Source organism: Dreissena polymorpha, chromosome 5 (assembly GCF_020536995.1).
Source record: "Dreissena polymorpha isolate Duluth1 chromosome 5, UMN_Dpol_1.0, whole genome shotgun sequence".
Classification (NCBI taxonomy): Eukaryota; Metazoa; Mollusca; class Bivalvia; order Myida; family Dreissenidae; genus Dreissena; species Dreissena polymorpha.
The window spans coordinates 114,389,020-114,410,797 of record NC_068359.1 but is presented as its reverse complement, the minus strand read 5'-3'; the positions used below and the strand labels follow the sequence as shown (position 1 = coordinate 114,410,797).

General features: G+C 37.9%; 2 protein-coding genes across 2 annotated transcripts in view; both read left to right on the top strand.

The window, feature by feature from the left end:
• Positions 1-5,938: 5,938 nt before the first annotated feature.
• Positions 5,939-7,761, top strand: LOC127832698 (uncharacterized). The gene is made up of 2 exons (XM_052358333.1): positions 5,939-6,129; positions 7,445-7,761. Exons 1-2 carry the CDS (start codon positions 6,000-6,002, stop codon positions 7,690-7,692), a joined length of 378 nt encoding a protein of 125 aa, XP_052214293.1. The 5' UTR covers positions 5,939-5,999; the 3' UTR covers positions 7,693-7,761.
• A 694-nt stretch (positions 7,762-8,455) lies between these two features.
• LOC127831560 (tyrosine-protein phosphatase non-receptor type 12-like) overlaps positions 8,456-21,778 on the top strand; it is a 77,964-nt gene continuing 64,641 nt past the window's right edge. Inside the window, exons 1-2 of the mRNA XM_052356540.1 lie at positions 8,456-8,684; positions 17,376-17,484. Of these exons, the coding sequence (XP_052212500.1) occupies positions 8,556-8,684; positions 17,376-17,484 (238 nt within the window). The 5' untranslated portion in view covers positions 8,456-8,555. The remainder of the gene's footprint in view (positions 8,685-17,375; positions 17,485-21,778) is intronic.

The following is a 21,778-nucleotide window of genomic DNA, read 5'->3' as shown; positions in this document are numbered from 1 at the left end:
AACTTCTGACCAAGTTTGGTGAAGATCGGATGAAAACTATTTGAATTAGAGAGCGGACACTGCTGTGGACGTCGCCCGCTGCCCGCCGCCCGCCAAGGGTGAAACTATAATACGTCCCGTTTTTAAAAACGGGCGAATAAAAATGATCAAAAATCTATACCCTAATTTCTCCTCCTCATCCTGCTCTCCTAACAAATCTAATACTGAATCAACTTCACTGACGTCCATTATGTACATGTCATCCTCATTGGAATGACTTACGAGATGGCTGAAGATGCTCTCTTATAGCCAATCTTCTTGCTTCTGTTTTGGAAAAGTTATGTTTTGAGGTTAAATGGTTGACTAAATAGTTTCGTCTCAGAATTTTTTATCGCAATCTTGTACACAACAATGAAAATCTCTGACGCGGCCCCACCCCAAACCCCATAACTTTTGACCCAGGGATCAGATCAAAATTCCGAATAGTGCACCGTCGCACATATGCTCAAGGTACCATGTGTGTAAGTTTCAAGGTTCTAGTGCTAATAGTGTCGGAGATAATAGTGGCCAGGACGGACAGACGGCGGAGATGACCACAATATCCCCACGCTTTTCAAAACGCGTGGGGATTATAAAGCTTTAATATAGACACTGATCTTACAAGGGTCTTATTCAAGGTGAACATGTGTGATCATTTATTTAAAACAAGAAATATCTTTTTAAAAGATATACGGCGTTGATTGTGGTTGGAGTTGGTGAAAGGTGGAGTTCAATGAATGAGATCAAAGATACCTTATGTCTTTTTCTGTGCAGTTCTTAGCTGCGTCACCCGCAGCACGGGATGTTACGCGGGGTTTTCGCGGCTTATTGTACATTATTACATATTGCTGGTCATAAACCTATAGATACAAATCAAAAAACCAAAAGTAGAATGGAAGTGAAATTAAAACATATGAGTCAACCGGCCACACGCGAAGTACCCGTACATATATTAAATATTTATACGCGCGTTCTTCGAACAAACCTGTTTTAGTGGTTTGTCGGGCATTGCTATTAGATTCGATTAATAACAGTATCGAGAATCATCGCGCTGATGCTTAATACATTAGTCAATATGGTGGAATAATTCTTGTTAAATTAATCAAAAATTATATTTATGATGGTATTGTTGAAAACGCATTAAGAATCAATTATTGACATACCATAATTATATCGCTGAATATCTTCATTTAACATATTTCTGGCCTAAAGAAAATTCCAGTTCACCTAGTTCACGCGATAGCGTCTATATTATATAACGATCATTTTACTGGCCGCGAACTGACCCTGATACCTTGCGGGTTTGAATGCAATGCATTAAAGTGAGGCCACGCTTCTACTGCTGGAACGACGGCTTGTTTAAAACATTATACTTTTACATGTTTAATGTTCAATTTCGAAAACAATTTAAAATGGTTTGGCCAAAACATATATCAGTATAATGAAAACGATACTTTTATGAACTTAAATATACTAGTACACATACAGGAATATGGAAATACTTACTAAATATGAGAACATAGCCTTTAAGTACAAACATTCTGGCGCTGGCAATCCTCTGAAAATAAAAGGTGCACGCACAAACTGTATTGATGGCAAGAGTTCAGTGTCAAAGTTTAAACCGTTCTATCTATCAAGCCTTTTCATTAGAGATAAAATTGTTTCGTGCTGAACACGCAGTAAAACGGTGTTACAAAGACGCGGTCATGTTTCCAATCATCATCATCATAATCCAGTGTAAGGGTTGAAATCCATATTGAAATGTCGGAAACCCTGTGTACAAACGCTGTGCGTGCCCGATAAAAAAGTTATAAGGTGAGGTTAAAACTATTTACAAGGTGACAATGGTCTAGTAGCTGGGTGAGAGGGCTCCCAGGCTGGCTTGGAACGCCTCTAACGTTGTGCAGTCGGTGGTCCGGGTTCCAATCGCTAATGGTGCGTGGGCAAAAGGAGGCCCTGTAGGTGGTGGATGCTTCCAATTTCTGAATTTCTGTCTGAAGCGGTGTGAACCCCTGGTTCTTCTGTCTGAAAGATGGAGTGCTTCTGTTGCCCCAGACACTTCTACCAGGTGATAATGAATTCTGAAGAGCATTGACACTCTCGCTAGGTAGCGTCGATGTTGGAGTGACTGCCAGCCCAAGTCTTGTACCGTCTTTGTGACGCATCCTTGCGTACGGTCAGTGTAGGCAGAATTCACAAATCTCGCAGCTTTGCGTTAGACCTGTTCGAGTTTGTGTATCTGGGCCTTCGGTTGAGGTTTGGGATCCCATACTGTGGATGAGTACTCGAGTGTTGGTCTGACCATAGTCGTGTAGGCGTTGCTCTTGACCTCTTTGCTGCAATGGCCAAGGTTACGTCGAATAAATTCCAGGGTTCTGTTGGCTTTGGTAGTCGTTATGTCCACGTGCTTCTGCCAGCTCAGATCTTCACTTAAAGTGACACCTAGGTACTAACTGCTGTCTGTGGTCTGTAAGACTTGGTCATTGAGAGTGTATATGGTGTTAATCACATTTCTTCTGCTGGTGGATACTCTGATGATAGTACACTTCTCCGGATGAAAAGACATCTGCCATTTTTTTCTCCCACTCTTCGAGCGCTGTTAGGTCCTTCTGGAAGCAGTCAGCGTCTTGTTGGTTCCTGATTTCTCGGAGAAGTAGGCTGTCATCAGCGAACAGCTTGGTAACGGATGAGGTGATACAGTCAGGGAAGTCATTTATGTACGTCAGGAAGAGTAAGGGTCCAAGCACTGTACCTTGGGGGACGCCTGATAGAACGTCTTTCTTTGACGACATATCTCCATCTAGCAGAACCTTCTGTTTCCGGTTGCTGAGGAACGACTGGATCCATCTGGCTGTATTATCTCTGATTCCATAGTAGTTCAGTTTATGCAGTTTATGAGGCGTTGGTGGGGGACTTTATCGAACGCCTTGGCGAAATCTAGTTGGATCACATCGACCTGGCTTCTGCCGTTCAGCTTGGTGGGGATTGATCGTATTGGCTCTATTAGCTGTGTCTCTCACGAACGTTTGGAACGGAAGCCGTGTTTGCAGTCGTGGAGAATGTTGTGTTGAGCGTAAAACCGCATGACTAAGCTATGCATGATGTGCTCCATAATGTTTGAGACCACTGATGTAAGTGAGACTGGTCTGTAATTGGATGGTAAGTGTCGTTCTCCCTTCTTGAAGATATCGAAGACATGTGAATCTCTCCAATCTTGGAGAACAGTACCAAGGTCGTGGGAAAATTGGTATAGACTGGCTAGGATTGGTGCTAATTCGTCAGCGGCTAGTCTGAGTAAGGCAGTGCTGATGTTGTCTGGTCCTGATGCTTTACGAATTTTTAGCTGAGATAGTTGTTTGTGAACCCCAGAAGTACTAAAAAGGATGTCATTCATTGTGGGATGGGGGCTTGGTCCCTTGTCCGGCATTGATGAAAAGTTCTCTCTGGTGAATACAGATTAAAATTGTATGTTTATGATTTCTGCTTTACTTTTGCTGTTGCTGTGGATTAACCCATCTTGATTTTTTCAGTGGTGCGACTCCGATTGTATCTTGTTTCCTGTCCTTGACATAGCTCCAAAAGCGTTTAGGTTTGTCGGCTTGGCTTGATGTTACCATATGAAAGTGTTTGTGGGCAGATCTAATATCCCTTTGTGTTGAGGCTTTGAGTTTGGCATACCTGGTCCAGTCTGCAGGACTACCGGAACGTTTTGCCTTCTTGTATGCTCGCATCTTGCGTTTTGAAAGACGACGCAGTTTGGTGTTAATCCAGGGGTATGTGAAACTAGATACTGTACGGCGGGTAGGGACGAATTTGTTCTTGACAGTGTAGATGGCGCACTTGATGGATTGCCACATATCCTCGACTGAGTGGAAGTCCTCTGATATGAACTTGTCTCTAAATGAAGCGAGGGTACCTTTTATCCCATCCGTGTCGGCTTTGTCCCACAAGTAAATGGTTCTCCTTTGTGGTCTGGAACGAACAGGTGCATGGCAAAGTCATATAGAACTACATCGTGGTCACTCTTAGCAGAGATTGGTGGTAACGTCTTGCATCGCTGAGTGAAACTTAGGTGGGAGGTAAATATGAGATCCAGGATGTTGTTTTCTCTGGTGGGTGATGGAACCATCTGTTCTATGACGAGATCTGATGCTAGGTCTAAGTAGTGTTGTTTGACCTTTTTCGAATAGTCCGGTTTTCTTCTGATAGAGTTTGTTTGCCACATAATATCTGGGAGGTTAAAATCACCACCAATAACACATTTTGCTCTAACATGTTTGCGGCGTAATGATATGAATTCTGATCTTGTGTCATGCTTCATCAGTTCTATCTGGTGGTCTGTAATAGGCGCCAATTACTAGTTTCTTGTTCCCTCCGAGCTTTAGTGTCCCACTAATGAATTCGGATGATTTGCTACAACTTACATATGTGATATTTAAGTCAGATTTCACTGCAAGTAAGACTCCTCCATGTGGGTTGTCTGAGAATATTGAATGTCAACTTCCAGAGTGCACGGAAAAAGAGCAAGCATATATCTACGCTCGTTGAAACTACAAAACCGGACATTATCCTCGGCACAGAAACATGGTTGAGTGAAGACGTTCTTTCATCAGAAGTGTTTGAAAACTCACTAGGTTTTGACGTCCACAGAAACGACCGCCCAAACAACAGATTTATTGCTTTTAGAAGGTTTGGCTTGACTGGGTAGTTTAGGAGAAGATGCTAATGCAGGGCTGAAAATATAGAGCTTGCTGTTGTAAACGACTGGCTGTTACTTGGGTTAGGCGTTGCAAATGCCATGTCAGATGAGAAGTCTCCTGGTGGATCGGTGGTGGTAGGAGATAGTGACACGGATGTCGACTTTTGAACTGTTGATCATGCCGCTTGAGTTCATTGAGGAGTGACAATCATCTTCTGGGTGTGTAGGTATATCATATATAATTGTTGCTCTATTTAGCGAGTCGCAATGAGGACAGTACCATGGTATACTGGTGTCGGCTATGTTATTGTATTCCGTGGAGTTCATTTCTATGCAGGACTTGTGGGTCTAAACGTCGCACTTGTCGCAGGCTAGTGCTCTTTGTCCAAAGTCCACGACGGCATCAGCGCATACACCGCATGGGTATCTGGGTGTTTTAGTACAAGGAAGTGAGACCAATGTTCTGGTGGTATGCTCAAATCAGCCAATGGAATAAATGAAGTGTATTCATGTGTGTCTAGCCGCGGGAAATTTTCTTTGAATTTTATTGGACACTTACAAAGGTCAGGTAAGGTCAAAAGTGACTTTAAACAGCTACGTCGAAAAAATGAATGGTGATTGCCGAAATTGAAGTTCAAACATGCACGGGTGGACGCAAACATATTGACACGACGATTGTGAACCAAGCTTTTTGCAATCGATCTCAAAAAATGTTGAACTATATACAAGTCAGTAAGGGTACTTTTTCGTGCTTTGTTTTATGTATTTCTGTGTTGTTATATGCGTCAAAATAGTACAAAACGGACACTCGAGGTTACGTTTTGAAGTGAAAATTATAGTTAAACTAATTAAGGGTATCGGGTCCGTTCGCCCTAGTTACACGTTCGCCCTGGGTCCGTTCGCCCTGGGTTCGTTCGCCCTATATTATCATTTGCATATCGGGGTATGAACAGTTGATTGTTCACACATATAAGCAAGTTTGAACCTTAAGTTTTCATTAATTAATATAGTAAGCAATTAGTGAAAAGTACTGGCCTTTGTTACAAACACGCTTACGAGTTAAAGAGCGCCGTCTTGATTTTTCACACGTGTAAGCAAGTTTTTACCTTAGATTTCATCATTAATTAATATAATAAGCAATTAGGGAATATCACTGGCCTTTGTTACAAATACGCTTACAAGTTAAAGAGCGCCGTCTTTTATATTTCGGTAATACTTTTTTGTTTGATATGTTCGGAATAACCTAACTGTGAATTATCCCAGTATATAAAATGGAGCTTAAATGTCTGGTTCTATTATTTCAAAAATGGATAATGTGTTGTGCATTTCGTGCAATTTGGAGGTACGACCTAGACAACATGCGGTTACATGCGACGTTTGTGAACGTTGGCAGCATCGGCTTTGTGGAACTGGTTAGTTTAATTTAATTTGTCAATTGTATATAATAAAAACATCTAAATAAAATATAACTATTAAGTTTTTATTATTTTATCATTATTACTAGCTATAATCATTTATAATAAACTATTTGGAACTGGTGAGTATGTAAACTCTAAATTATAATGTACACAATATAAAGTGCATCAATTATTATTTTATATAAGATGTATATATTAAATTTATAATTTATTTGTACATTAATATGTGTATTATAATCATTAAGATTATGAGATTTTGAGTGTAACTTCTTGCGTTGTTTATGGTTCTTTCATTCAGCAATATATAACCACCGTCTGTCGGATTATCTAATTTCTTGTAATCTTGTCGATCCCTGCATAGGCAAATAAATTTAAAATTCATATAAACATAATTAAATCTCAATAAAAACATCATCAATATTCAATTTACTAAACTGATCAACTTTCAATAATTCTCGCATGTATTGCGCTGTGTGAAGTAGCAACTGGCCTTTATTGATCGTTGTCGATTAATTAAGAGATTAAAGAGATAACGGTCTGTGTTAATTTATTGATTGAGTGTCGTATTAACCTAATATAGTTAACATTGAGAACAATTACTAAATCATATAGAAATTAGTTATGTAGAATATGATTATTAAGTTGAAACTATTATCCTAAAGAGTATACTAAATATTGATGCATGCATAAATCATGATTATAAAACAGAACTGTTATTATTAGTTTTTTTAGAAATTATCTTTAATATGATTATTAGGGTATGATTTAGTAAATAAATATAAATTATGTAAATGAAACAGAGCGGTATATTTTAAATTGTGTAGAAATTGGCCTCAAAGAAAATGTTCAATTATAATAAATACATTAAGGTTTAAGATTATTATTATTTAATTATATAAATATTAAAATGGTAAGCAGCGCAACTTAAAGGCCAATTTCGTAAATTATGTAAACGTTCTCCAAATGCCTAGCCACCGCCTCCCGAAACAACCAGGCCATCCGCCAGTATGTTCGGCAGTTGATGGCGTTGCCGTTCCTGCCTGCCGGACACATAACCGAGACGTTCCACCAGCTTCAGGCCCGTGCAAACTCCGTCCAACTAACGCAGCTAGTGGACTACGTCAACCGTCAATGGATAAACAACGCCATCTTTCGGGTGGAAGATTGGAGCGTCTTCAGGCGTCCGATTAGAACAAATAATGATGTAGAAGGTAATTGCACTATACAATTGATTTATTTTATTTTATTATACAATTATTTTCAATTTGCCATTGAATTTGTTAAATAATCATGTTTGCATTGATTTCAGGCTGGCATCATCGACTCAACAGCCAGGCACATCATGGCGCAGTGCCCGTCTACGTGCTGGTACCAGCCCTGCGCAAGGAAGCCGAGATGGTGGACATCAGCGTGCAGTCTTCCGATCTGGAGCGTGAGCAGCGTTCATCAACCGTCAAAGCACGCCTGGAAGAATACTGCACAAAGTATTCGAATGGTGAAGTGTCCACTTCCACCTTTTTGAAGGCTGTTTTACACTTGTATGGACCCTCTGAGTGAATGAAAAGTTAAGACATGTGTTAAGCTGTTACATAGTGTGTTGTGTTCATTGTACACTGTATTTGTTTCATGTACACATTTGTAAGATTTATATGTATGGTTTGATTAATGTAAATGTGTTGCATAATGTGTTAATTCATTGTATTATACTTTATTCTGTATTGTTGTTCTGTTCAATGTATTTGTTTCATGTACATATGTATTGATTAATGTAAAGGTGTAACATAAAGTTTTCATTAATTAATATAATAAACAATAAGAGAAAATTACTGGCCTTTGACGACTTTGTTACAAACACGCTTACACGTTAAAGAGCGCCGTCTTGATTTTTCACACATGTAGGCAAGTTTGTAGCTTAAGTTGTCATTTATATATTAAAATGTTAAAAAGATAACAAATTTCGTTATATTTATTGCTTCCCTGCTTTGATAATAAAATTTAGGGCGAACGGACCCAGGGCGAACAGGATTAGGGCGAACAGAAATTAGGGCGAACGGACCCGGATTCCTAATTAAGTAATGAAACATTGTTTGTAAATATAAATGTTCAGTATTCAATCAAGCTCATATTTGGTTTGTTCTGATAAACTGTACAGGTAATATTAGTGTCTCTTCAGCACAACACGTCTTTTTTGCACTCTTTTACACGGCGGTTCATTACATTCATGTATGTTGAGGCACGAACGACAACTCTGTTAGGAGAATGTTTTTTTCGATGATCTTTTCAATGTTTTGGTATCTTTGCGATAGTTCGTTGTCCGTGATTAAGTATGATGTCACGTGACGCTAAGTTTACAAAACTTCCTCATTAACAGGTACCCAATTTGTGATATGTGATTATAAGTACGATAATTTCTCTGCAAAATGGATGATGACAGCTTAATCCAGAGTTCAATTCGTCTTCACAATGCATTGGACCATTTCATTAAGCATGTTGATGATTTAACAAACGAAGAAGATCCTTCCGGAGATGGTTTTTCGAGGGAATACAGGGTAAGGGGTTGTCCAAAGAGTAGCGGAACGTTTCATGTCTAAAAAGCTTGACAATATGATACAAACACTTTTTCAATTGTAACAGCGTTGTAATTTTCGTTATTCAATATTAATTTGTAAGTTAATAATACAATATTTATGTTTGTCATTATATTTAGCTATGCAAATTACACATGAAACACAGGTGGTCGATTGGTAGTGACAGTCTTATACAAACAAAAGATGCTATTTATTTCAGAACTTGCAAATTTGTAATTGTCGCTTTAGAAAAAACAACAATGCTCAATTAATCCAGAAAAGTATAATAACATTGCTTTACTATATAACACTCTGAGCTCACAACAGACGAACGCAAACTGTGTTTTCCGCCATTTATTCTTCACATTTAAACCACATGGTTTACATCGAGGGTGCCTCATCAACAAATATCTTAACAGCAAGTGAATCGAGAGATATTGAAAATTTGAATAGTGGTTGGATTAAAATTGCTCAGGCGTGCAAAATTCAAAGTATCATTACATAATTCTTACGGAACATTATCGAGAAATGAATTATCTACACATGTATGTAAATATTATTGCAATCTGTTGATATTAACTGTCTGATTCGGGGCTTGAATGTTGCGCACAAAATTCTTGCACAAACGATATAGACAAAGAAGGAAAACATTCCAACATTGTTTTGATCTTTCCCTTGTTGTACGCTCCAACTATAACCAATATAACAAGGGCTGTTTGTAAAACATGCATGCCCCCCATATGGGCTGTCAGTTGAAGTGGCAGCCATTGTGTGAATATGTTTTTTGGCACTATGACCTTGACCTTTGACCTAGTCTAGGTTGGCGCTAAGGAAAAAAATTGTAGCCAAACTTCAGCAATACGATGACGACCAACATTATAACCTTATTTGGTCAATGAACGACATAATCATTATCATGAATCTATAGGTATCAATAATGACTGTATTAAATTATCAATGAAGTCACATTTAAATAAATTATTTGTTTCCTGAAATCAAATAATTTCATGTTTTTTTCTTTTCATTTATATTTATTTTCATGCACTGGCATAAACGGTAAACAATGTTAGAACTTTCAGATATGTCCTGGTCTTTGATTGTTTGGGTCTTGCGTAACTCCTATTCGCCCCCCCCCCCCCCTTCTCCCAATAATGTTTGCCGTAGTCTGGTGCTTTTTGATTCTTGAAAAAATACATTTACTGCAATGTATTCTTGAATTGACATATTTTGCCATAGTTGCAATATATAATTTATTCAAACGTACCGGTAAATTTGTAAGTCTTAAATACTGCATGTACTGAGCGGCTAGGCTTTATTTAGTTACACATTGTCTGTTTTTAAAAAAGCATGCTTTGCATGCGTAGAACTTGGCATTGCAGACGACAGCAATAATTTCGCGCTCTTTCTTATGACACGGGTTCTACATGCATACTGGTATTAATGCATAGTGAATAGTTATTATCACGTGGCTGTAGAAAAACGGTGTAAATCAGTTCTACAAATAGACATGATAAAATATACATGCACTGGATTTAATTTGTTACCGCATCAAATTATTAACGGGTTTTGTTTTTCACAACTTACTCGCCGTAAGTAAATTTACACTGCTCACCAATTGCAATTAACTTCTCATAATTAATAATTGTTTACAGTACGCAGGGCTAGCGCTGGCCCAAAAAATGTTTGAGCCACTCAGATGTAGGGGTGTCCGGCATGCCCCCCCCCCCATCCCGGAAATTTTTGGGATCCTAGATTGTCTGTGGTGCGTTTTGGGCCTATTGCCAACCAGTTTTCGTGTGTTTCAATTAACAATATAATACTAAAGATTTTTCATATTTCTTTTAATGACAACAAGCACATGTCACATATCATAATATACATCACATCACAATTTTCATAGTAATAGAGATATTTTCATACAGCACATTTTTAACAACATGATGAATGGCATGTAAAATACAAGCATACATTTCATTCACAAAATACATTGTTTTGCTGCTTTACTGCTTGCTGGCATCGACGGCATGAGTGTGATCTGAAAATATACAAAAATAATTTAATACATAGTCAATCTGCATATTTACATATAGTTAGACTATAGCATTTCAAAGTAATTTCAAATTAAAATTCCTCTCATCTTCAAAATCTTACCTTTAGACTTTGCATGTTTCGTCACCGGGTCTTTTTTCAGGATATTGCAACCTACAATGAACGTGTTGGAATTCTGCACCTTAATGCATAGGTCACAGTACATTGATTTTGATTCATTTTCAAAGCGAAGCCAATTATTATCAACTTTCCATGACTCTTGGAATGCTCTAGTTTTTTGTTTTTAATTTTATTGTTAGTTTGTTCAGACTCATTTTCGTCCAAAGGACGCTTTAAGGTTAAAGAAGTCATGCTAGCAGCTGTGCGGACAAAGTGGTTACTTCCATTTATATAGTAGACGACATGAATTAGTCTTCCTATGCGTTACAAATTCGTAACTTTAATTAAACTTTTATTGCAATTAAACCGCGCGTTTTTAGCTCACCTGAGGGATAGCTCGAGGTGAGCTATTGTGATCACTCAGCGTCCGGCGTCCGTCCGTCCGTCTGTAAACAATTTGTAAACATCTTCTTCTACTAAACCATTGAGCCAATTTCAACTAAATTTCATGTGGAGCATCCCTAGGTCATGGGACAAAAGAATTGTTAAAAAAAATTTGATCACATAACCAAGATGGCCGCCATGACCATATATGGTAAAAACCTTAAAAAATCTTCTTGTCAGAAACCGCTCATCAGATTTTCAAAAAATTTCACAGGGATGACCTTTGAGGGCTCCCCTGAAAAAGTTGTTCAAAGAAATTTGATTCGTCAAAAAACATGGCCGCAGGAGCTCGTTGAACTTTGCATGTTTATTCGTTTTTGCCTATTTTGTGAAAACTTTCAAAAATCTTCCACATTTTTTGTCCGATCCTTTCCAAATTTGCACAGTGTCTTTATATCAATGAGGACACGAACCCTACAAAAATTGGTCCATGAAGTACAGAATTACCTCCCCTTGAATTGAGAAAATGGTGTTTATGCAATAAAGTCCAAATTTTTCATCCAATTCTTTCCAAACTTGTAAGGATTTAGCATGGTTCAAACAAGGGAAACAACTACGGTTTATGCATGTTCTTTTTATTACAGATTTGCCTCCCTTTAATTCATTCAAAATCTCATTTTACAGCAGAGATTCCAAATCTGACCTGTAAATGAGCCCCATATTTACTGCTGGTGCTATGTTACCTTTTCCCATTTGATCATTCTTAAGTATTGGTCTTGTAATGCTGCTACTGCTACTGCTACTACTACTACTACTACTACTACTACTACTACTACTACTACTACTACTACTACTACTACTACTACTTCTACTTCTACTACTACTACTACTACTACTACTTCTACTACTACTACCACAACTACTACTACTACTACTACTACTACTACTACTACTAGTACTACTACAACTAGTACTACTACCACCACCCACCACCACCACCACCACCACCACCACGTCTACTATTACTACTTCTACTTCTACTGCCACTACTACTACTACTTTTACCACTACTACTACTACTACTACTACTACCACTACTACTACTACTACTACTACTTCTACTACTACTTCTACTACTACTACTACTACTACTTCTACTACTACTACTACTACTACTACTACTGCTACAACTACTATTACTAATACTACTACTACTACTACTACTACTACTACTACTACACCACCACCACCACCACCACCACCACCACCACCACCATTCACAGTGACAAAAAACGTATTCACACAATGGCTGCTACTACAACTTATAGCCCATATAGGGGGGCATGCATGTTTTACAAACAGCCCTTGTTTCTATGGGATTTTAACCACAACTGTTCATGTTTATCTCCGACACATATTTTTAGGTCACCTGTCATGAAGTGACACTGTGAGCTTATGTGATCGTGGTTTGTCCGGCGTCCGTTGTGCGTGCCTGCGTGTGTCCGTGCGTCCGTCCGTCCGTCAACAATTTGTTTGTGTAGACAGTAGAGGTCACAGTTTGCATCCAATCTTGATGAAATTTGGTCAAAATGTTTATCTTGATGAAATCCGGTTTGGGATTGTATTTGGGTCATCTGGGGTCAAAAACAAGGTCACTAGGTCAAATAATAGAACAACCTTCTGTAGACAATAGAGGTCACAGTTTTCATCCAATCTTTATGAAATTTGGTCAGAATGTTTATCTTGATGAAATCTGGGTTGGGATTTTATTTGGGTCATCTGGGGTCAAAAACTAGGTCACTAGGTCAAATAATAGAAAAACCTTGTGTAGACATTAGAGAGCACAGTTTTCATCCAACCTTTATGAAATTTGGTCAGAATTCTTGATGAAATCTGGGTGGGATTGTATTTGGGTCATCTGGGGTAAAAATCTAGGTCAAATAAATAGAAAAACCTTGTGTTGACAATAGAGGTCACAGTTTTCATCCAATATTTATGAACTGTGGTCAGAATGTTTATCTTGATGAAATCTGGATTGGGATTGTATTTGGGTCATCGATAGTCAGGAACTAGGTCACTAGGTCAAATCATAGAAAAACATTGTGTAGACAATAGAGGTCATAGTTTTCATCTGATCTTAATGAGTCAGGTGAGCAATTCAGGGCCATCATGGCCCTCTTGTTCTTTGATTAATACGCCGCTGTTAGTCAGCATAGTGTGTGAGTAAAACGATCAAATTAATTAATTAACACCTTTTCATTTCAATCGAAAATCGGCAGAAAGTTGTAACAACAACGACATAGAACTAATTATTAAATTATCACTCTTTAATTTAGATCGATAGTCAGCTTGGAAATAGTTAATTTATTGTCACGCTTATTTTCATTTTTTATCTTATAATACGACATTTGCGACCGGCCTCTATTTTGTTTGCAGACGACAATATTAACTGTGTATTCAAAGCTCCACCCATTTTTACGTTTCATTCAACAACGTCATTTCATGTGTAAGCGCGCTCAGTTTGGATTGGCCAGCTACCATGTGCACTTCAATGACAAAGGTCAAGCATGTCTCGATACAGGTGCAGACCGGTTTTCGTTCACTGTTCAAATTGCGAATACTTTCAATGAAACAAAGAGAAAAATATAGAAAACCAGTTTTGGGTTAAAATGGCGGCTGTTTTCAATGAAATTTTACGAGATTTTAGCATTTTCGCAAATCGGATTTTTCTTGAGCCAAATTCTCAATATTTTCGCAAATGGCTCAAGTGGCGAACGACAGCGCGAGCCCTGAGTACGGTAAATAGGTGTGATGATGATACCCGAAACCGCCTTGAATGTACTGCTTTATTTACCGGTTTTATATCGCGTATTGATGCTACAACTGTGATTCATTGATAATAAATTTGCGAAAAACGCTTACTCTGTGACTGACATCAATCAAAAATAATTATCGCTATATAACTCCGCCTCCATAAACATTCTCGTAACCGATTGGACGTTAAATATCACAGTTTGGCGACTGGAAATTTACCCGAAAATTTCCCGTGATGCATCTGTCAGCATACATGACTGTGTTATGTGGCTTGAATATACGATAAGGGCATCTGGTTATCTTTTATCAGTGGACTTTTTATTACCACCTGGAGCTTTTATGGCGATTACAATTGTGGAAATCGGTACCGAGTTCCCTTTAAAAGTGGGTTATATTATATACTTATAGAGAAATTTCAGGTTTTTTTGCAATCGCCATTTTCATTCACATTTTAAACTTTAATCGCCAGCTGAAAGATTCAATCGCCTTTGGCGATTTTGGCGATCGGAAACGCTAACATAGCCTAGTGACCTGAATATCAATAGGGGTCATCTGCGAGTCATGATCAATGTACCTATGAAGTTTCATGATCCTAGGCGTAAGCTTTCTTGTGTTATCATCCGGAAACCATTTTACTGTGCCAAGTCACCATGACCTTTGACCTAGTGATCTGAAAGTCAATAGGGGTCATCTGCGAGTCATGATCAATGTACCTATGAAGTTTCATGATCCTAGGCGTAAGCGTTCTTGAGTTATCATCCGGAAACCATTTTTCTAAGTTGAGTCACCGTGACCTTGACCTTTGACCTTGTGACCTGAAAATGATTAGGGGTCATCTGCGAGTCATGATCAATGTACCTATGAAGTTTCATGATCCTAGGCATAAGCGTTCTTGAGTTATCATCCGGAAACCATTTTACTATTTCGGGTCACCGTGACCTTGATCTTTGACCTAGTGACCTGAAAGTGAATAGGGGTCATCTGCGAGTCATGATCAATTTACCTATGAAGTTTCATGATCCTAGGCATAAGCGTTCTTGAGTTATCATCCGGAAAGCATTTTACTATTTTGGGTCACCGTGACCTTGACCTTTGACCTAGTGACCTGAAAGTCAATAGGGGTCATCTGCGGGTCATGATCAATGTATCTATGAAGTTTCATGATCCTAGGCATAAGCGTTCTTGAGTTATCATCCGGAAACCATTTTACTATTTCGGGTCACCGTGACCTTGACCTTTGACCAAGTGACCTGAAAATCAATAGGGGTCATCTGCGAGTCATGATCAATGTACCTATGAAGTTTCATGATCCTAGGCATAAGCATTCTTGAGTTATCATCTGGAAACCATTTTGCTATTTCGGGTCACTGTGACTGCCAAGTTGGGGCCAGTTTTAGTTAGTAGTGTGTTAAAGCTGTACGCTTGAAACGCGATCAACAGGTGGACATTTCTAAGGGCATTAATTGAAAAAAAATAAAATATATATATATATATGTAATAAATGTAATTTTATTTGATAATCAGGAAGTCAAAAAAAGTTAAATTGATTGTTATCTCGTTAAACACGGAATTTACTCCGCGTTGCCCAACGCCGAGGGCCGCCACGTCGGCTTATCAATTTGCCGATTGTTAACCTCGGAGACCCACATCATGCAAACTCCGCGTATCGCGGGACATTCTTAATATCCCTCCTGTCCATAAGCGTGCCCGCAGAGTAGCCAGGGAAATTGGGGAAAACGTATGAACTGTACTGTCGGTCAAAGGTCCAGGCCACAATTTCAAGGTCAAAGGTTGCAAAAAATTTATTTTAAGCAATTTATCTGCTCATGACTTTTTTTCAGCATTGATTATACTCAAATAATGTTGTAGATGGGATAAACATGACTGTACAGAGTGTTGTGATTCAGATCACAATTCAAGGTTCAAATTAAGTAATTAATTGGCAGCATACCTATCTCCAGCATGGATTGATTTGAAAATAACTGACTGAACTGACAAGCATTGTTCAATAGGTTTAAGTGGAGGGTCACACTTCACGGTTAACACTCTGTCCAGAGCATCACATTGTCCAGCATGAATGTTTTTATGCTCCCCCAAAATTTATTTCGGGGGGAGCATATAGTCACCGCTTCGTCTGTCCGTCCATCCGTCCGTGCACAATTTTTGTCCGGGCTATTTCTCAGCAACTAATGACCGGAATTCAATGAAACTTTATGGAAAGCTTCACTACCAAGAGGAGATGTGCATATTATCAGCTGGTTCTGGTCGGATGATTTTTCACATGTGTTATGGCCCTTTGAAATTTTCTATAAAAAAAATCTTGTCCCCCCAACTACTGTACACTCAAGACGTTTCCTTTTATCTGAATATATAGTGCAATATTGTGACAAAAAAAACTTTGGGGAGCATCTCTCGTCTCCGACGGTTTCTTGTTTTGCAATATTTGACAAACATTAAACATTCTCACGTTTTGGTAAATTGACAATATTAAAAAAAAATGTTTCAGATTCGCAAATTTTCGCTGCAGTTACAATATTTGTAAGGAAATAGTAATACTGAATATTTACCATGCTTTAAAATATACATAATATGCATCTTTTGACGATTTAAAAAGCTGAAAGTTATAGAGCGATGAAATAGGAAATAATTGAATAATTTGCAGAGTTCTTTTGGTGTCGTTATATTTTGTGATAAGTTGAGGATTGCTTATATAAAGTATAAAATACATCACTCATTGTATGAGCACTGATGGCCTAGTGGTCTAAGCGGTAGACTACTCCAGGGGTCAGTGGTTCGAGCCCAGTTGAGGGTTACATTTGTTCTTTCTTTAATTTTATTCTTGATTTTTTTATGGAGCTTTCTAGATCCAATGTTTACATTTATCGATATAAAGCATTAAATGAAAAACTTTAATACATGCCAAAATCTGTGAAAAGGTCCCTTTAAAGGTCAAAGGATACAATGCAGTTGTTTCCATGAATTGGATTTTCAATTAATGTGAATGAAGTTTATAGCACACTGAGATAGTGGTACTCACCAAGAGCCATGTACCAAGGTTAAAGGTTAAGATCACAATTGAAGGTGATTTGTAAAATATAAGAAAGCAATTGAATTTTTAAAAAATATCTCAAATAGGCTTTATTTTAGGCGTCTTCTAGTGCAATGGAAATCTTGTTATTACTTGTAATTTTACAAGTGTTTGGTACAGGAGTTCGCTAATGTGAACATAAAATTATGTAGCTACAATACTGGAACCAATTTTTATTTGACTGTAAATTTAAATTATTGAGTTAAAGTAACAAATGAGAATTCTTTTGTATCTTTCAGGAAATTAGAGAAATGGGTATTAAGGCGCGAGAGGATGAACAGTGGCCAAGCGAAGAAGGCAAAAAGGCATGCAATATTAGAAAAAATCGTTACAAAGATATTCTACCATGTAAGTATAAGTTAAAAGCTTATAACAGGGATTTAGCTGAAGCAGAATAGCAGAGGTGGCCTTCCAGTTTTATTCCCCTTCCTTTAACGAATATGTCGCCCCTTCTATTGGGTTTTCTATTTTTTGTTACCGGCATTGTTGTGAAATAAAACTTGCTTGCGGAGCAAATCAATGTGTGGGTTTCATGTGATTAAAATGGTTATAACTGCATCTCAGGCTGTGCACTAACATAATAATGATCTGCAACCATGTCAAATCTACTTGTAGACTTTAGGCCACTCCAAAGTGATTTGTTGGTCTATGGATTTTTTTGAAAAAAAGTTGAAGAGGCGAGCAGAAAACCCCCCAAAAAAACTTTTTTTTTAACGGGAAAATTTTCGAGCGAGCGAAGAATAAAAAAATCACATTTCGATAGAAAAATATTGCATTAACAAGAGATACAGGTTTAAACAGCAACTGCTATAGTTTACATTCAAATCAATTCTTATACAAAGAAAAGAATCTTTGTACAAACAAGCAATAATATATCTATGAGTTACATACTTTTCAAATAAAAATGCACTATAATTAGGTTTCAGCACTTAAACTTTAAAGCCGGTATATACGATTTTGTCAAATATTTATGAATTTATATAAACTGTGTTAAAAACTTATTATATATATATTTCAATGTAAATTAAAATAAAAGTTAAGAAGAACATGTGTCGAAAAATGCGAAATAAGCCAGATATTTAATTCTGAAATTGAAAACGGCTGTACAGCCGAATTCACCAGCATGTATACCATACATGTACGATGTGCATCTAAACTTACGAGGGGTGTTCCAGAAGTTCGTGGATTTTCGCTATAACTTTCATTTGGTAACATAAATGGACAAACAAATAGCATGTTAAGAATATTTCGTCCTTTCCAAATCTACTCTCCAAATATCATGGAAATACATAAAATAATAAATATATATCAGAGATTTAAACATGTGCACAATGCGCACACCGACGCACGTGTAACGTTTCTGTTCAACGTCAATGACGTTGTGAAGTTAACAACTGTCAAATCTCTTCCACATAATCACCTCCAACGCAAATGCACTTTATGTGTTGGGAAATCCACTTGTCAAAAGTGTCTCTATACCAGTCAGCGTCAAAAGACAACACGATTCGCTTTGCTTCAACTGTAAGTTCCTGTTTACTTGCAAAGCGAATACCGCGCAACTGTGATTTAACTTCCGGGAAGACGCAGAAGTCCATAGGGGTCAAATCCAGGCTATAAGGAGGACTTATGCGTTGTAACGTGAAATTTGCCGTAAATTCTGTTTATCAACGACATTTAAACCAAATTAAAATTCGCGTAACGCTCATACTTATAATAAAATACACGCGTGCGCCGCATGTCGTTACTGAGGTCTCTATGGCAACGCGTTTCAAATGGGCTTTATGGAATTCATGCATTTTTAGCTCATATATAAAGTCTGTGATAATTGGTTTGTATAATATGTAAATTTCATTGACTTTTACCAGCAAACTAATAAGTTATAGCGAAAATCCACGAACTTCTGGAACACCCCTCGTAGTTTAACGGTTTATAATACAAAGACGAATGCTTCGGTTATTGTAGGAAAATATGTACGTCACTATCGGCCCGGGGCGCTAAATTGTCTTTGCTGCATTTTATGAAATTCAGCTTTAATGTATAATTTTTCTTGCCTATTTTGTGAACTTATTGTAACATATTTTATCAATATATTACAATTAAACACATATAATTTTTTTTTTATATACCCGCTTTAAAATGCAGAACACAAGTCTAAAGCTAGTGTTTTCATATTAGGAATAGCATTACTGGTAAGTTTTAATTAAACATCTTCTAATGCAATAAGTAAAATAATGTTTATATTTTTATATTGAATAACTTTTCCATGAAGATTCTGCGCTTTTATATGAATTTGCAGCTGTTAAAGCTTCCGATATGATTTCATGTCGGAACGATGCTACAGCAAATTGACGTTAAACGATATGAGGTCGATGTATATCGACCTCATATTTATAGGAGTAAGTTGCATATGACCTTTGACCATGAAATATAACCATATCATTGAAGTGAGGGACACATGTCTACCTACTGCTGCTTATATTTGTTCGAGGTTTGCAATAGTGACAGCTGTGAAAAGGTATACCACGTTGAAAGCTGTGAAAAGGTTCCAATAGCACTGAAGAGGGACAATCATCAAAATGATAATGACAGACAGCCAGACAAAGGCCATGCATATAAACCATTGTCGATACCTTATTTTAAAAGGGGCATATTGATGGCTAGTACGGTATTATATTTTTATGCTCCCCGAAATAAAATTTCGGCGGAGCATATACCGTAAAAACGCAGTCATAAGTCGAGAATTTTTACCTCCAAAATTTGATTAAAAAACCGGTATCGACTTATGAGGTGGTCCATGAAAAAAATAATGAAATTCCATTAAAAAAATAATGAAGTTCGATGATGATTGATCCCCGCGGCAAAAGTTGTTGTTGTTGTATGAAAAAAAATCGTTGATTTACGACTAACAAAACGTCGTATTTTTACTGATACTTCACAATTAATATAATCACAGTTTGCAATAACTCTTGTTTTTATTTTGATAATTTAATCCAAAGTCTTCATGTAAGCAGGTGTTGTTTTTTTACTGTTCATGTAAACAAAGAATCAAGGACATCATTTAAAGTCTCGCGAAAATTCGCAATATGTGTAAATCGACAGTTTGACGTCATCAAAGGAAAGCCGTTTCCTGTCAAGAAGCCATAAAGAACACCTTTCTCGCCGACAAAATTGGATTCCTTTGTTTAGAGAAGCGATATGCTTAACCAATCGCGTGTTTGTAACTCGCTTGCAATCGTCCCATTGTGCTTGAGCACGTGTATAGCTCCGCCTTTGAAACTGTTTCAGAGAAAAAGGTGGAGTTAGCGGTCTCTTGGGTATGTCAATCATTGTTATAAAAACACGTTTTACCGAGACACTAATCAATTGTTTTGACAGTCAGATTAAAAGTACAAAGATTGGATGACAGTGATAATATTGTTTCATCGGATTAAAAGCGGAAAATAGTTTGTGGATAATTACTAGCGTGGATTATTGAGTGCAACCATTTATTAATTAGATAAACAAAAACACAACTGGTCTTACGATAAATCTTTGAAAATGCCTGACAAACGCAAACGCCAGGCTTATACAATGCATTTAAAATACGTGTGATAGAGTTTGCGGAGATTCAAATAACAACAGTGCTGCTGAACGTGAGTTTGGGTATAAGTGAGAAACTAGTGCGTCATTGACGTCATGTGCAATGTATAGAATACTACCGCAACTTCATGTACATTTAAAATGGCGTCCGTTTATGAAATTCGTAAACAGAAAATTTCTGACTCGACTTATGAGCTAACATACTCAAAATCTCCAATTTTGGTACCAAGTATACCCCCCGCCTATGAGCCGGGTAGACTTATGACTGCGTTTTTACGGTAGTTGCCAGTTTGTCCTACATTCCTTCCTTCCTTCCTTCCTTCCTTCCTTCCTTCCTTCCTTCCTTCCTTCCTTCCTTCCTTCCTTCCTTCCTTCCTTCCTTCCTTCCTTCCTTCCTTCCTTCCGGAAGGAAGGAAGGTTCCTTCCTTGGAATTCCTTCCTTCCTTCCTTCCTTCCTTCCTTTCCCTCCTTCCTTCCCTTCCTTCCTTCCTCCCTCCTCCTCCCTCCCTCCCTCCCTCCCTCCCTCCCTCCCTCCCCCTCCCTCCCTTCCTTCCTTCCTTCCTTCCTTCCTTCCTTCCTTCCTTCCTTTCTTACTTACTTACTTACTTACTTCACACTTTTGTTACTGTTTCTCGTAGGGCCTTCAATACTTTACCGATCTCTTTTATATTTGCCATGTAGGTACCTTGCATGGACCTCTACCTTTTGATGAGGTTTGAGGTCACTGGGTTCAAGGTCAAGGTCAGGGAGGCTAATAATAGATTTTCCGTCACGCTTTTTTTACAGTTTTTCATAGGGCCTTCACTACTTTACCGATCTCTTTTATATTTGCCATGTTTTGCATGGACCTCTACCTTTTGATGAGGTTTGAGGTCACTGGGTTCAAGGTTAAGGTCACCAAGGCTAATAGTAGATTTTCCGTCACGATTTTTTTTATACAGTTTCTCATAGGGCCTTTACTACTGTACCGATCTCTTTCATATTTGGCATGTAGGTACCTTGCATGGACCTCTACCTTTTGATGAGGTTTGAGGTCACTGGGTTCAAGGTCAAGGTCACCTAG